The sequence below is a fragment of the Kwoniella shivajii genome, chromosome 5 (genome assembly GCF_035658355.1).
Source record: "Kwoniella shivajii chromosome 5, complete sequence".
In the NCBI taxonomy this organism is placed as follows: Eukaryota; Fungi; Basidiomycota; class Tremellomycetes; order Tremellales; family Cryptococcaceae; genus Kwoniella; species Kwoniella shivajii.
In genome coordinates this window covers 990,157-1,005,095 of record NC_085912.1, presented here as the reverse complement: position 1 = coordinate 1,005,095, position 14,939 = coordinate 990,157, and the positions used below count along the sequence as shown (strand labels likewise).

General features: G+C 46.2%; 5 protein-coding genes across 5 annotated transcripts; 3 read left to right on the top strand and 2 right to left on the bottom strand.

Annotated features, from left to right (window-relative positions):
- Window positions 1-326: 326 nt before the first annotated feature.
- IL334_004111 (uncharacterized protein) lies at window positions 327-1,392 on the top strand (the record flags this gene model as incomplete). The annotated part of the gene is made up of 4 exons (XM_062935834.1): window positions 327-340; window positions 393-475; window positions 527-630; window positions 682-1,392. 4 exons carry the CDS (start codon window positions 327-329, stop codon window positions 1,390-1,392), a joined length of 912 nt encoding a protein of 303 aa, XP_062791885.1.
- Window positions 1,393-1,654: 262 nt separating this feature from the next.
- Window positions 1,655-5,967, bottom strand: IL334_004110 (uncharacterized protein; the record flags this gene model as incomplete). Its single annotated transcript, XM_062935833.1, has 6 exons — window positions 1,655-2,053; window positions 2,162-2,467; window positions 2,510-2,562; window positions 2,671-4,777; window positions 4,825-5,679; window positions 5,746-5,967. The coding sequence occupies 6 exons, from the start codon at window positions 5,965-5,967 to the stop codon at window positions 1,655-1,657; spliced, it is 3,942 nt and encodes a 1,313-aa protein (XP_062791884.1).
- A 1,404-nt stretch (window positions 5,968-7,371) lies between these two features.
- On the top strand, window positions 7,372-8,981 carry IL334_004109 (uncharacterized protein; the record flags this gene model as incomplete). Its single annotated transcript, XM_062935832.1, has 11 exons — window positions 7,372-7,498; window positions 7,552-7,593; window positions 7,649-7,701; window positions 7,757-8,024; window positions 8,084-8,169; window positions 8,233-8,313; window positions 8,373-8,472; window positions 8,523-8,591; window positions 8,647-8,812; window positions 8,880-8,907; window positions 8,970-8,981. 11 exons carry the CDS (start codon window positions 7,372-7,374, stop codon window positions 8,979-8,981), a joined length of 1,032 nt encoding a protein of 343 aa, XP_062791883.1.
- Window positions 8,982-9,389: 408 nt separating this feature from the next.
- IL334_004108 (uncharacterized protein) lies at window positions 9,390-11,573 on the top strand (the record flags this gene model as incomplete). The annotated part of the gene is made up of 1 exon (XM_062935831.1): window positions 9,390-11,573. One exon carries the CDS (start codon window positions 9,390-9,392, stop codon window positions 11,571-11,573), a length of 2,184 nt encoding a protein of 727 aa, XP_062791882.1.
- An 80-nt stretch (window positions 11,574-11,653) lies between these two features.
- Window positions 11,654-14,912, bottom strand: IL334_004107 (uncharacterized protein; the record flags this gene model as incomplete). The annotated part of the gene is made up of 9 exons (XM_062935830.1): window positions 11,654-11,693; window positions 11,752-12,119; window positions 12,174-12,563; window positions 12,616-13,014; window positions 13,069-13,962; window positions 14,018-14,083; window positions 14,137-14,529; window positions 14,587-14,667; window positions 14,721-14,912. The coding sequence occupies 9 exons, from the start codon at window positions 14,910-14,912 to the stop codon at window positions 11,654-11,656; spliced, it is 2,823 nt and encodes a 940-aa protein (XP_062791881.1).
- Between the last annotated feature and the right edge of the window lie 27 nt (window positions 14,913-14,939).

Genomic DNA, 14,939 nt, shown 5'->3' with positions numbered 1-14,939 from the left:
GGGATTGATTCTGATAATATCGATACTCGCAAGAGGGGATCAGATTCGGAGTGGGACACAAAACAGGAAGAAGAAGATTGAAATTGAGATCGAGAAGGTTGAGGTGATCTTTCACACACAACGCGTCTTTGGAAAACATTGGATGACTATACAATTTGATCCCGCTCCGCGGCCATCACCGCCATCAGTCTCAGTCAGGCACATCAGAGGAATTTTCAAAAGTTCAGCAAAACTGTTATGAAGAACATCTTATCCACTTCTGCGCTCACTGTTTCTTCTCTTTCCTTTATCGATAATTTGGAACCTCTACAATCTGCTTAAACAATATGGTCTCTTTTCAGTAAGTTCTCTGGCTCTCCCCTCTCGATTACGACTGATTCCACCTTACGTAGATGTGATGCCTGTGCCGATACCGTCAAAAAGCCTAAATTAGATCAACATCGTAACAGATGCCATGCTTCTTTTACTTGTTTAGGTGACTTGATGGCTTGTTGATATCGTCTGCAGCGGCTGACAACATTTTTAGATTGCTCCACCACTTTCAGAAGTCCTGGAGAGTACAAGAGTCATACAACTTGTGTTTCTGAGGCTGAAAAATATCAAGGAGCTTTATACAAAGGTCCGAAGAAGGTGAGCTGCTTTCACATGGTCACAATTACTCTAAGCTCATGCCTATGATAGAATGAACAAATTCAGGCCAACCACCCCGCTGAAACTTCTGCCGCGCCTTCGCCCCTGCCTACAGCTACCCCTGCCCCTATCGCTCCTGCTACTGCTAGCTCTTCTATTCACCCTTCGCGACTAAACCAACTCAACGCCCCCGAACGAGATTATTCCCAACGAGGTGGTCCTCCTGGACGAGGTGGCCGGGGAGGCTTCCAGAGAGGTGGATATGGTGGAGTGGTGGAAAGATCCTATGCGACAGATATGAACCGAATGGCGCCTCAAAAGGGAATGAGATCATGGGGCGCTTCAGCTGAATCCACACCGGTCCCAGAAACTGCGCAGACTTCCATAAATGGTGATTCGGATAAGAAGAAGAAGAGAAGAGGTGACAAGGGGGGCACAGGCGCTAAGGCAAACTCCAAGAACCCTCCCAAAGCCGAAGAGACGCCGGTTTTTGCTGAAACTTCCGAGACATCCAACAAGAAACGAAAGTTTGAAGAATCAGATTCTACTCCTACTGTTGTGAATGGCGATTCGACAGAAGTAAATTCTAAAACTATTAAAAGATTGAAAAAACGATTAGGTAAGATTGAAGAAAAGGAAGTGACCCTTGCAGAGTGGATTGACGCTCTCGGTAGGGATAAAGAGAAGAACGTGGAGTCTTCAGAGATATTAAAGGCTCTCAAAGTTTCCAAAAAAGATGGACAATTTGTTCTTACCCTTTGATATGATAGTCTGATCCCGAGTTTGCTTCTCTTGTATATACCCGTTGCTGTATCGACAGGTCTCTTGTCAAGCCATGCATGTATATTGGCTACTAATGCAACAAAAATTCCTAACAATATTACAGATACTGACCAATGTATGATTTTCCTGTTTCCCCTGGCATATACTACGAACACGTGAATCTGACTAGATCGAAGATGGTACCAGAATACATTGAGATGAAAGCAAAAAAGGCAAAAGAGATGAGGGAATGTGAGCGGCTCTATTCACTAGGTAACGGTGGCAAAGGCTTCTCCTTTTGAACCGGGGTTGCTTCTACAGAATTAACGTCTGAATTTATACGCCCATCCGTTTCACTGAGTTTGAGCCTGTGCATCAGCTCCATCGGATCCGCATTGACTTCCTTACTGGCCGGCAACGCGGCATTCATGCTTGGGTCTGCGGTTGATTCCGTCAAAGGAGGAGGATTTGGTGGCTGAAGGGGAAGGACGGGAGCTTGAGGGATTGAATCTTTAGATTCTGGAGTGGGTATTTGGACGTGGACTTCAGGTGATGGTGATTTCGCTGCTACCTGTGCAGCAGCTCGCGTGCCTTTCCTCTCGATTCGAAGTCTGCTGGCGAGAGATTTAGCTGCTGCTTGAGGGCCAAGGGTGAATCCTTTCTTCATTTCGTTGCCATCTTTGGGGTCAGAAGATTTCCATCGCCTCCATCCGTCGAAGTCGATCAAAGCCTAACCATCAGCTACGTTCTGCTATAAGCTCAGACTCACTTGCATACAACCCCATTCTACGATTTTCTTATCAAGCCATTTTAGCGATACAGGCTTCGTCAAAAAGTCGTTACATCCCGCGGCCAAAGCAGCCACTCGATCGGATTGGAGAGAAGAAGCGGTCAGCGCGACAATGATGACAGATGATCTAAACGGCGATGAGGGCACTGGCCCCTCCATGCTTGGCGTTCGAACGTGCTCCAGACCTGGAGTTGAAGGGAACACCCCAATGTTGTTGTGCCTTTCCATTTTCCGGATCTCCTTTGTGGCTTCAATACCATCCATTACAGGTAATTGAATGTCCATCTAAGCGATGGGTCAGCGTTGTCTTCGATGCGAAGGACCTACCAAAATCAAATGGAAGCCTCCTGTTCGCCATTTTTCTACAGCTTCTTGACCGTCTTTTGCAGATTGATGCTTGATCTTCTTTTTCCTCAAAAACATGCTCAGAATGTTTTGATTGATAGGATTATCTGTCCAGTCAGCTGTGTTACAATATGTTTACTCACCTTCTACGATTAAGACATTGATAGGCGGTACGACCACGTCGTTCTTATCCACCTTCTTGGCTGGTCGAGGAGCGACCTTCTTCGGCTCTGGTTCCACCTCCTCAATCGTCGTGGTCGCAGGAGCTTTCTTTGACAGTCGAGGAGACTGAAAGGCACCTTGATCGGCTTGAGGAGAAGGTACGACTGGCGAATGACCTGGAGTAGGACGACGTTGTCCTTGAGTAACAGTTGCTGAGCGATCTCGACCGACAGCGACAACAGGTGACTCTGCAACAGGTAACGTTCTTCGTCTAGAATTGATTCGCGTATGTCCAGGACGATCAGTAATCGAATTACTTCGCTCTTCTGCATGAGCGATATTTGCGTTATTCGAAACTCTTCTCGCTGTATTCGGTGAGATTGCCGGCGAAGAAGGCACCTCGTCTCCTGCTCCGGATGCACGTCGGCTGTTGGAGATCCGTCTGATGGAGTCGGAGGGTAGTCGATGGGTAGATGTCCGTCTACCGTTACCAATGGGAGGTTCAAAGAACATGCCAAATGGTCGCCCATCTGGACTTTGCATGACAACTCCAGAAGCACCAGATCCACCTGGTGTTGTTCTCTTTGCACTGGAAAAGTACTCGTTTGCCGGTGTAGCCAGGATATCACCCGGGGTAGGTAGCGAAAGATGTAACCCGTGATCTGTTCGAACGAGCTGAGCGGTGGAGGGCGGAAGTTCGCCCAGCGGTGACCTGGGCTTTTGGATGCCGTCTTGTCTGGGTGCTTCTTCAGAGGATTCTTCAGTAACAGTGTTAAAAAATCCACTCTCTCGTTCGGTGGTAGGAGTTCGGGAGACGCCGGCAAAGTATCCACCTCCCGGTGATCGAGGGGAGGTAGCGATTGGTGAGAAGAATGGGTCCACAATGGGCTGATTGATAGCTGTGTGAAGTGCGGTGAGAAATCGTCTAGGACCAACAGGTTTAGGGATGACCATCACTTCGGGTTGAAGGTAAGCACCGGATCCGGTAGACCAAGGCGTTCCGACAAAGCTCGATACTACATCGCGCACTTGGTTATAATTTGCAAGAGATGTAAAGTGAATGAGTACGGCACTGGGTGCACGTGGAGTGACTACTTGGCGCACTTGAGGGGAGGAGCGGGTTCTTGCGGTCAGAGAAGGCCGTTTGTTCAGTCTAGGTTTGAGGGATAATGGGTGTATTTCAGCTTTGATCCTAAACAACTCCCTTCGAAGGACCGCAACGTCATCATCGATGATGATGAATCGACCTTGATCTCTCGCGGACGGGGCTAATGACATTGGGACATCTCCTGCCGGCGTGGACCCAGCAGTAGAGCCTCCGTACCCAGAATCATGTCTTCCGGTTGTCAGAGTCTTCGCCCGATCTGATTCATCGCCATCAATCGGTATATGTGAGATATCCATAGCCCAAGCGGCAAGGTAACTCGTCAGGTGGCGAGCAAATAAACTGCTTAGATTGGCATGTATAGCGATTTTTTTGGTTCGTAGTGACTCCGCGAAGTCTGACAATTCAGGCAGAGTCGGTTCTCGAGCCAGTTGGACAGTGGAGAAAGGTTGACGAACGGCTTCTTCCTCCGATGACAAGAGGGTTGGTTCGGTGATGGGCTTCCCACGAGGTAGCAATATAGATAGCTCGTATGCTCGTCTAGGCATTCCCGTTTCTGTTGGCGATGAGGGCTGTACATCTTCTCTGAGTGTGGCATTCTGCCCTTGTAATAAGCGTTTACAGAAAAGGGTCTCGAAGATCGGTTTTGAAGCTTGAGCTTGTTCGGCTAGTTCGGTAAAAGGGCTGAGTTCTGCTTTTGGAGTGACATGCGTGGAGTCTACACCCTGCGATATGTTGTGGACCACCTCGAAAACGCATAAAAGCGGACCTTCATTTAGTCCACCGGGTGCATGTAAGGAGGTTCTGCCAGGAGAATTGGATCTTGAGCTTGAAGCCGACTTCTGCGCTCGATGTTGATCCACTTCCGCACCAGTCAATGGTCGACCAATACGTGGCGTAAGCGAGGGACTCTGTGGAATCACCTGAAGCCCAAGTTCGATAGTATCGTCCCTGTTTGCTACGAGTAGGATTTGCCGTATGATCTGCGTCGAGTCAGGCCTTGTCACATTAATACTGTAGGTTTACTCACATGACTCAAGGCATAACTCAGTCCCTCCCCATCTCCGTTCACACTGACATGCTTGATCCCAACGTCTCCATGAAACAATACAAAGTCTACGCCCTTATGCGATGCTTGTCCACTCAACATGTCCGCGACATTTTGCAATAGCTCGCCAATATCAAAATCCTCTCCTTTCCTCATCAACGGACCATGATCAGGTCCTTCAACAAGTTCCTCAGCATGGGCTGCTAAGAAATTAAGACCTCTCATGGAAGTAAGAAGAGCTGACAACGAAGTCGCAGGTATCTGTACCGTGCAACCTGAATACTGTTCTTTGGCATTATCAAGAAGGTGTGGGGGTGAGAGATGAAGGAGTGTCTGTATAGCCGATTGTAAAGAGTCGGCGAGTTCGAGTGAGATGGAGCGTGAAGGAGCAGGAGGTGGTTTAGCGGTAAGCGGTTCGGGAGTGAGTGACGACGATGAAGGATGAGATGATGTTGAATGTTGATGTATGGGAGGTAACGGATGGCGAAGGTAACCTAGACGGACAGGAAGCGGGGCGGAGAATGTTCGGTTGAATGAAGGGGGCGCATCGAAGCTGTACTCATCCACGGAAGGTCCGACACTGGCGAACTCAGGATCTATGGGTTGTCCGTCATGAAATAATGGATCTGTCGTCGAACGAAGCTGTGAGCCTCTGCGAGCTTCGAACGTTGGAGGAATGATATCATCTTCTGAACTTGAACTGTGAGGTTCGAAAAGGTCTGCATGTTGGAACGGGTCTCTCCGTATTGGATTGCTGTATGCTGAAGTATGAGACGAACGAGAAGGCGGCCAATCGAATATAGGTTGTGAAGAAGAAGAGGAAGACGAGGCAGACATCTATCCGATTGCAAGCTCAGCCTTTGTCTGTTTAAGAAAATTAACATTGGCAGTCAGTTCACTTACGGGAGGTTCCACACCTCTTGAATAGGATTCTTCTTCCATAGTTGGTCTGTTGTCTGTACTGCTATATAATGAGGATGTTCTTCTATTGCTCCAATCAGCTGGAACGGATATGATAGCTGATTGAGGGGTACCACCATGAGTGGAATTTGTTGTTGCACTGCTGATTGGCGATTTATAGGATGAATTGGGAATCGATATCGGTGTTAGAGGTGGAGAAGGCATCACAGCATTAGGAGAAACGATGTCACGCCGGGACTGACGGGCTCCAGGTATTCGCGTTTAAAGGTAATTTTTGTAGTATAATGAAAGAGTCGATGGTGAGCGATGTGGTTTTACCTATGACTTGTATTCGTTTGTGGATATGCCGTGATTCTCAATTAGTTAAAAGTAGGAAAAATCCCAGTCAACGTCGCTTCAATCCGTTCAATCCGTTCATAAGCCGCGTATCAACATAAATGACTAACTACTAGTGAACACTTATTGACTTGTATCATACAAACTTTCATTAAAAGTGGCAGTTGATTTTGAGGGATTTTAACTCTCAACCTGCTTTCGTCGATCACCCATCTCCTTAGCAGCGTATACCCTAGAGTCTGGATTGAACCACGTAATGCACAGTTCTCACTCTATAGTGAAAACTCAATGCAGTTCAAAAATCTCGTCTCGACATGGCAAGCCATGATGACAGAGACTGGTATGAAGAATCATCAATTTGACGCACCGTCAAAAGATCTTTTACGGAGGATCGCGATCCGAATGGCATCAAATGATTGAGCATATATCTCAACTATCCTCACATGGACACATTAGCTAATGAGGTAACATGCAAAAAGGTGTTCGTCTTTTATTTTTGTTTTTTTGTCTGCCAAAGCACCTTCCGGACGGGACTCTTCATAGTATGTTGTGTTCGGCGAGGCCGGAACGTTGAGCTCGTAAGAGGCTTGATCAGAGCCAATGAGCTCTCATACAGGATGAAGTGACAGGGCCCATGTTGGTTTTTATTTCCCCGTAGTGAGGCAAATAAGTTCAACAACACGGTGTGATTGAACGCTCGTCCATTCTACAACAACGTATCAAGTCGTACTGAATGCTGAACGAAGAAGTTTCACACCGTTTCATCAGCCCGTCCTAGGGATTAATCCATGGAAGAAGGAGGCAATCAAGGAAGATATATAGAGGATGGGATTAAAAAGCTCGGTCCCACCTACAGCCTAGAAAGAGTCATGACCACGTGGATGAGTTCCTGAGGCAGTAAGCGGGGATATGCGATAGTGGCAGTTTGAAGACAAAGTAATTATGAATAATAACAATTATATGGGACGATGATTTATGTTTCTCTTGTATATATATATATGTTGATCCGAGCGCGTGCAGGACCGTGCCTGGTACCATCGTTCGATAACTTTGGCTTTGAAACCCTTTTGGACTTTTTCAACACAGTATCAAACAAACACTTTATATCTAATCCACAATCTGTCTCTTGTTTGACCCTCATTCAATCATTGTTCGACTTTTCTCACACTCGTTTCTCCCATCGGTCCATCTACTTCAACAGTAAAATATCCAATAGTGAGCATTCTCGTGCGACTCATCCAGCCATGCGACTCTCTAACGTGTATCCTGTAGATGCCCGCCGATGCTCGTTCCGCTGACCGTGTCACAAACTACAACAAGTTCTGGGAGCAAAAATCTGCCAACGACAACCAGACACATAGGGCAAACAGATTAGACCAATACACTGAGGTCGTAAATGGTAAATTACTGCATCTTCAGTGCTGTGGTGAAAAGCTGATTCCCCCTTGTCAGGTTACTACGACGGTGCCACTGAACTTTACGAGTACGGATGGGGTGAGTCTGCATTTGTATCTTCGCCTTCCGCTCAACTAACCATTTATTCAATCAGCCGATTCTTTCCACTTCTGTCGGTTTTACAAGGGTGAAGGTTTTCTTCAAGCTGTAAGCTCTCAGCTCTTTCTGCACGTCAATTGTCATATGTCTAAAACAAAACCAGCTTGCCAGACATGAACACTACCTCGCCTCAATGATGCACCTCAAACCTGGTATGCGAGTACTTGATGTTGGCTGTGGTGTTGGTGGACCCGCTCGTGAAATCGCCCGATTCTCAGACGCTACCATCGTTGGTCTCAACAACAACGATTTCCAAATCGGTCGTGCTACCAACAAAACAAAAAAGGCTGGATTGAGTGACAAAGTTTCTTTTGTAAAGGGTGATTTCATGAAACTGAGTGAACAATTCGGAGAGAACTCTTTCGATGCTGGTAAGTACTGTTTTCTTACTTTCTTATAAACTACCGCGTTTATCCACCGAACGATCTAGTTTACGCCATCGAGGCAACCTGTCACGCTCCCAATTTTGAGGGTATCTATGGTGAAATCTTCAAGGTCCTCAAACCCGGAGGTGTTGTGAGTGAACGCCCACCTAACCAATGTACCGACATATTATCAAGGACTAACCACAGATCTCAGTTCGGTGTGTACGAATGGTGTATGACCGACGAATGGGACGCCTCAAACCCCAAGCACAAGGAAATCGCTCATGGAATTGAGGTGAGTTGAGTGATTCAAGGTTCTTGCATTACGTGCCTGACAACATTGCAAATGAACAGGTCGGTGACGGTATCCCTGAAATGCGAAACTTGACCGCTGCTCGAAATGCCTTGAAGTCCGTCGGTTTCGACATTGAGCACGAAGAAGATCTCGCTGATCGTGAGTGACATCTTCGATTTTAATCATATGCTATACTGATACTCTCGTAGGAGGTGATGTTGTACCTTGGTACTACCCTCTTGAGGGTGACATCTGGAAGGCTCAAACTGTCTGGGATAGTGCGTGCTCCTCTTTTTGAACGATGCTTTGCCCTCCGCTCATATGTCTTTTCAGTGTTTACTTGTTGGAGAACAAGCAAAATGGGTATCTTCTGCACTCAAAACGCTATCTGGGCCTTTGAGAAAGTTGGACTTGTTCCCAAGGGAACTCACAGTGTTGGAGAATCTCTCATTGTCGCCGCTGATGCTCTCGTTGCTGGAGGAAGAACCAAGCTTTTCACGTAAGTACTGTATTGAAACAATTCCCCCGTGTTGCAGTGCTGATCGTTGTACATAATTTGTGACCAGACCCATGGCCTTGTGGATTTCTCGAAAGGTGAGATGCGTCCTTCTTTGATTGGTCTTCCAAGCGAATGGGCTGACGATTTTCACTTCCAGCCCGCCAACTAGACTTTATGTAACAAATAGATAATTCTACATTCTAGAGCTTAAATCTGAACTTCAAATCTGTTGGACATTACGTACGCATACCTTTGTGTCATCTTGCCATGCATCTTTCTACCTACATTGGCTCTGTTTATTTATGCTTATCTTCTACCACTAAGACGAGATGAGGTGGCTTGATTGGGTGATTTACAGTTCGACTGATTTGTCGGTGCGGTTTCACATCTCCTGAACTGAATAGAGTTCTCCTTGGCCTAATGACTGGACGGGGAGGCTAGTATTTGTGAAGTAAATATAGGGAAGGCATGAGTTTCCAAAATGCTCACATGACCTTTTTGATGCGCGATTGAAGTTGTAGAAATCCGTACTCCCACTCCCCTAATATCATTCTGGTTTTCCGTTTCTGGTCGCAGCATGTCGTCAACACGTTATTACTCATCTTACTCGCCTACTATACCTAATCTGATACAATCAAGAGCACAAGCGATCTCATCTATCCCATATTCATATTCTAAAAATACCTTCGTGGATCTAACATCATCGCCCACACAATCAGCTGTTCCCCGTGAGAACATGATTGAAGTGTCACCTACAGCGTCATCGCCCTCTTTGTATAGTAGGATGGGTCATTCACCCAAACTGCAAATGGCAAGAACTTCAAAAAGGTTACAAGCTTTATCTGAATCCGATCTGGGCTCAGACGAGGATCACGAGCATCCTGACGAGGAAGGTGAAGATGCTGATGATCCAAGAAGAATGTCGATGGTTGGTGGACCAAAAGTCAGAAAGTATACACAGGTACCCTGGGAATTAGAACAAGAATCACAGGAAGAATGGTCTATGATACTACCTCCGTCACAACGAACAAGAACTCCAAGTGGGAATGTCACAGTGGTAGGCTCAGCTGATATGTTTAGTGGATTCAGTAAACAAGCAAGTAGAATGATCAACGCTGCTACTTCCTCTTCTTCGTTCAACGGCAATAGTAAACAGAGCAATATTACGAAAGCGTCAAGAGATAGAGAAAGAGAACAGAGCTTCAACTCTACAAAAACGATATCAGACAGTAATTCAGTTGAAAACACTGCATCATCTTCTACAACGACTCGGCGCGGTCTAGCTCAAATTTTAGGTGTTTCAATGTCAACATCAACGACGACAACGACAAAGCATTTGCTCCCTTCTGCATCAGGTTTGAGTCTGGCAAGTAACCAGACTACTAGCACGACATTTTCTTCTGACGACACATCGATGCCAATCACACCAAAATTGCGCCAATCACAAATGTCTACAAAATTAGATCATTCCCCTACTCTGACCTGTAACTCGTCTTCTTCAACTTCCAACAAGGGCAAAAGAAGTGAACCCCTTCAGTCTCATTCTTTTGTAGTGGATGACGGTTGTCAGCTCACGTCGTTGTTACCTGCTGTCACGCCGAGAACGATTTCAAATAGCTACAAACAACCTGTACCGACTCAACCACAATCTCAGATTACACTTGAGACCCTCAATCTTACACCGACTCCGAACGTAGGAAACCATATGTTTGCTGCTGCAAATAGGCCATTACTGAGTTCCGGATCACCTGGGTTTGGTTTAATCTCACTTGAAGCAGCTCAAGAAAGGGAAAGAAAGAGGAATCAAGCTAAGTCAGCTCACAGTACAGGTAGTCATCAGCAACACATTAGATCCGCGACGACTACTGCGATACCTCAACAAAAATCTAGACCTCTTACCTCATTCTCCATACCACCCATACCAGATGATAACCCTAGCAATCCGTTACATCCGACTACATTATGCACATCAACACCCTCTTCCCCGCCATTGAACAGAGTTCGAAGTAAGAAATCAGGTATAATGCGATTGTTCAACAAATCCGATAAAGTGCAAATCCCACCCTTACCCACCATGCCCACTCCACCGATTAAAAGTAGAGATGGAAGACAATCTGTGTGGTCTGATGCATTTCCATCCCAGAGCAATGGGGATGGCCCAGGTGGGCCACCCAAATCGACTTCAAATAGAAAATACCTGGCACCTGCACACCAACATGTCGAAGAACCGAATAGTGATGACGGCGATAAGATGACCATATCCAGACCCATAAAATTAGAATTAAGGCCCGTCAGTATGACTTTCTCAAGAGGACTGCCTGTTGATTACATGATTCATGGTTCTTCAAGAAATGACCAGGAACTTCAGCATGATTCCCTTTTACCTTCTACACCGGTATCAATGTCACGCAAAACAATTCCTCAAGGTGAAGAACCTACGACAAGTACAGAACTGACCAAGCGATTCAATGAACAGATTTTGAATGCTAAGAAAGCCTGGAGGGTTCATTCATTCGAATTGGAAGCTCAAATTAGAGAACTGAAAGATGACCTGGAAAGAGCTAAAGTAGCTGCCGCAAATCAATCCAAGACTAATGGCAGCTGTGTTCATTGCGGCTGTGATTGCAATGGTTCATATCGGAATGAACTGTTGGGAATTAAGGATAATAACACAAGTAGGAGAGTTATCGATAGAGCGAGAGTTAAAACCGCAGGTGCAAGAGGTGTTTTCGGTTCTGGGAGTTTGTATGAATGGGAATGATAGTGTTATACATGATATGGCAATGATGCCAATGTTATATTGATACCTAATATTGATACGTACGTAAATAGCTAACTGGTTTATCCTCTACCAGCACGTCTCTTTTCTCGTTGTTTTTCTCTGTTTGACGAACATCTAATCAGTAAAGACCTACCTCTATTCAGGAGTATCGACTTACCTTTGCATCTCCTTTTCTTCGGCTCTTTCAACATTAAGAGAACCTTCGACCTTCTTCATCTTGCTATTATAATCCTTGTCCTTCTCAGCTTGTTCACGAGCCTTTTCACCAGCCAAGAATTTGTTGTCTTTCCTAAGTTCCCTGATAGCACCTTTTCTTTCTTTCTTGTATAGAGCTTTAAGTTTGGCTGTAGCGTTACGCTCCACATCGGGATCGTAGTGTTTACCGGGAGCAAAGTTTTCTTCGAATTTAGGTGCATGTGAGGCAATCGGAATGGGTTTATGCGCTTGAAGAGTGAGAGGTCTGCGCGCAGCTCGAGCGTGGTTGAGAGATCTAGCGATAGAGGTGTAAGACGCTGCATGCATTGCCTGTTCAGGGATATCAGCGATCAGTTTGCCAAGTATATAGAGAAACGCGCATACCCCCAATTCAGGTGATAGCTTAGCTACTCGTGAACCTTCCATTACCCTGGCGAGAGGTTGTACCAGCTCAATGTATGCCTCTGATGATGCGTACATTGTGGCGTATATTGGAGCTAGACTGAAAGCAACGGCAAGGAGATTCGCCTTGACTCGTTCATCCTGCTCAGGCCTGAGGTCCGATGATGCAGAATTTATCGCTTCGGATATGTTGACTGGTTGGTCGGGTACGATAGCAGCGATTTGGCTGATGTATAAATCCACGTCATTCGATTTGGCATCGGGATACGTTGGATTGGCCTCGAATCCCTTGCGCCTTGGAAGAAGTACGAGGATACTAGACGCCACGAAATTTACAGCTTCTGGCAAGATTCGCTTCGATAATGCTTCGTACTACGAAGTAGATCAGCGTTTGAAGTCCCACGATTATACATCTCAGACTGACCTGCGCTAGTAGAGAGCATAAGAACAGTCCTGAAGCTAGGTCCGATGTCGATCTTATCCTGCTCTGACCGAGGTACTGCCCTATGAGCAAGACAGCAGGCGCTACAACCGGATGGGAAAAGTCACTGGTGGACCACATGGTACCTATCAACCGAAGAAGTACTAATTCAGGGCAACCTGGAAAGGTTTTGGAGCTTTTTGCAGACGACCCTTTGGCTAAACCTCTCGTCAAGTTCTTCTGCATCAGTTTGAGCTTGTCGACGAAGTGACTGGCAGCTGTGATAATGTTGAGTTTAACTAGAGCGATGAGATGAGGTGTGAGAGAAGAGATGAGGTCGAAGGGCGGGGGCGTGCGAGAAGATAGGATCAAGGTGTAATCAATCAGCACACCAAGGAAATCCTGAAAGGATTATTAGTTAATTACGACATCATTTGTGGGCGAGCTGCAACTCACCTGTAGTTTCTCCTTATTGCCAACAGCCAGACTAGGATGGTGCAACGCACGTATACGTTGAACTACAGTAGGTAAAGCCGAATCTTCCAAACCCTCCAAAACCTCCTCAAACTCCTCAATAGTTGCGGGACAAGGGAAAGTGAATGGGATTTCCTTGGCTTTTCCTGGCTGAACAGCAGCTCTCTTTCCTTTGCTATTCTTGACGACGGTTTCAATTTCCTCCCCATCGGATTCGAGCGTTTCGAGGACATCTTGATCGTTTAGGTCTTCCATCGCAGACCCAACGGCACTATCGTCATCCTCTTCCTCATCTTCTTCGTCTTCAGAGTGTTCCTCTCCGCTTTCGTCTTCCCCCTCAATCTCACTACCTACTTCGTCGTCTTCTTCGTCCAGATCGTCATCTTCGTCGCCAGAAGGCAAAGCCATATTCTCTATATCTTCTCGTGTTATACCAGGTCCAAGAAGTGCTTCATCTTCCACGTAATCGTCTCCCAAATCATCCGCGTCAGCTTTTCTTGCCTCTGTTTTCCTCTTCTTTCTCGACCCTTCTCCGTCTTCATCATCGCTAATACTTTCTCCCCTCATTCTTCGCAATCGTTTTGCTTCTGCTTTCTCCAAATTCTCCTTCTCTTCGAGAGCCAACTCTTCTTCTGTTTTCGTTCTGTTCTTTGGCTTTGCTCGAGATTCGAAGGCGAGACTTCGTACGACTTGATCATAGTCTACATCTTCTTCGGGATCGGCAGCGGCAGCAGCTTGACGAGAAGTACTAGCAAAGTTCGAAGCGGCAGATCGAGCAGGTACTCCTTCCTGCAATAAAGCCCGCAGGTCATCAAGATTGTCGTCGAGCTGATCTCGAAGCTCGTCATCCATCTCCTTCTGTTGTTGACGCTCGTACTAAACAACCGAGATGTTAGCTGATCTGAAAGGTCAATGGCAAGAATCGGCTCACCTTATATTCCTTACTCTTAGCAATAATTTCTGACATGACTTCGGCTTTGCTCTTTTTCCTTTCAGGCTGCAATGGTTAAGCAGTCAGCATAGTGCCGGTATTGTCAAAGAATGACTTACTAGTTCTTCCTCGTCTTCATCGCCGTCAAATCCACCAAAATGTACTTTGTTTACCGTTCTTCTATCCACAGTGCCTTTAGTCTCATCTTCGTCATCATCTCTCTCTCCGAAACCTTGAGCTTCAAAGTCATCTCCTGGTAGATCCAAGACACTTCTCCCACCATGAGTGAGACCACCAAGAGCGAAGCCTTCATCGAAGCCGTCGAGCTCATCTTCAGCGTCTTCAAGATTGAACAATCCTTTCTTTCCTTGACCCCTCTGTCTCTCCCGCGTATATCGCTCTAACATCCGGTCTTCAATTGATAAACTAGGATCATTCTCACCAAATCGTCGATCGCGGAAGGTTCCGGTGTGATCTCGAAGTTGGTGCTCAGGTAACAGACTTTTCTTCCGCTATATCAAGGTGGATTAGCTTCGTTTCTATCTCCAAAAGCCATTGGTAAAGCTCACCTGTTCAAGACCGGCTTGTTTACTTGCACTAGGTCGTCCGACTACGCCTTTGAGGTTCCTCCCTCCTACGTCGTGTTTCACCTGCACGTAGTGTCAGCAAAGGGACTTTGGCACATTCAGAGACAACAACCCACCTTTGTCTCTCGCTCATCGAATTTATTGAGATTTCGTCTGATCTCTTCCAATTTATCCAACTTCTTAGCTCTGTCCGTCTCTCTAGCGCCCCCTTTCTTGTAAGCTTTTTTTTCCTTTTTGGAGTGATTTTTCTTGTTAAGTCCTGCAGAGCTCAGAGCAGCTTTGAGCTGCGAGAGCTGTGATGGTGCCATGATGTGTTCTTTCGTTGTGAGAAAGGA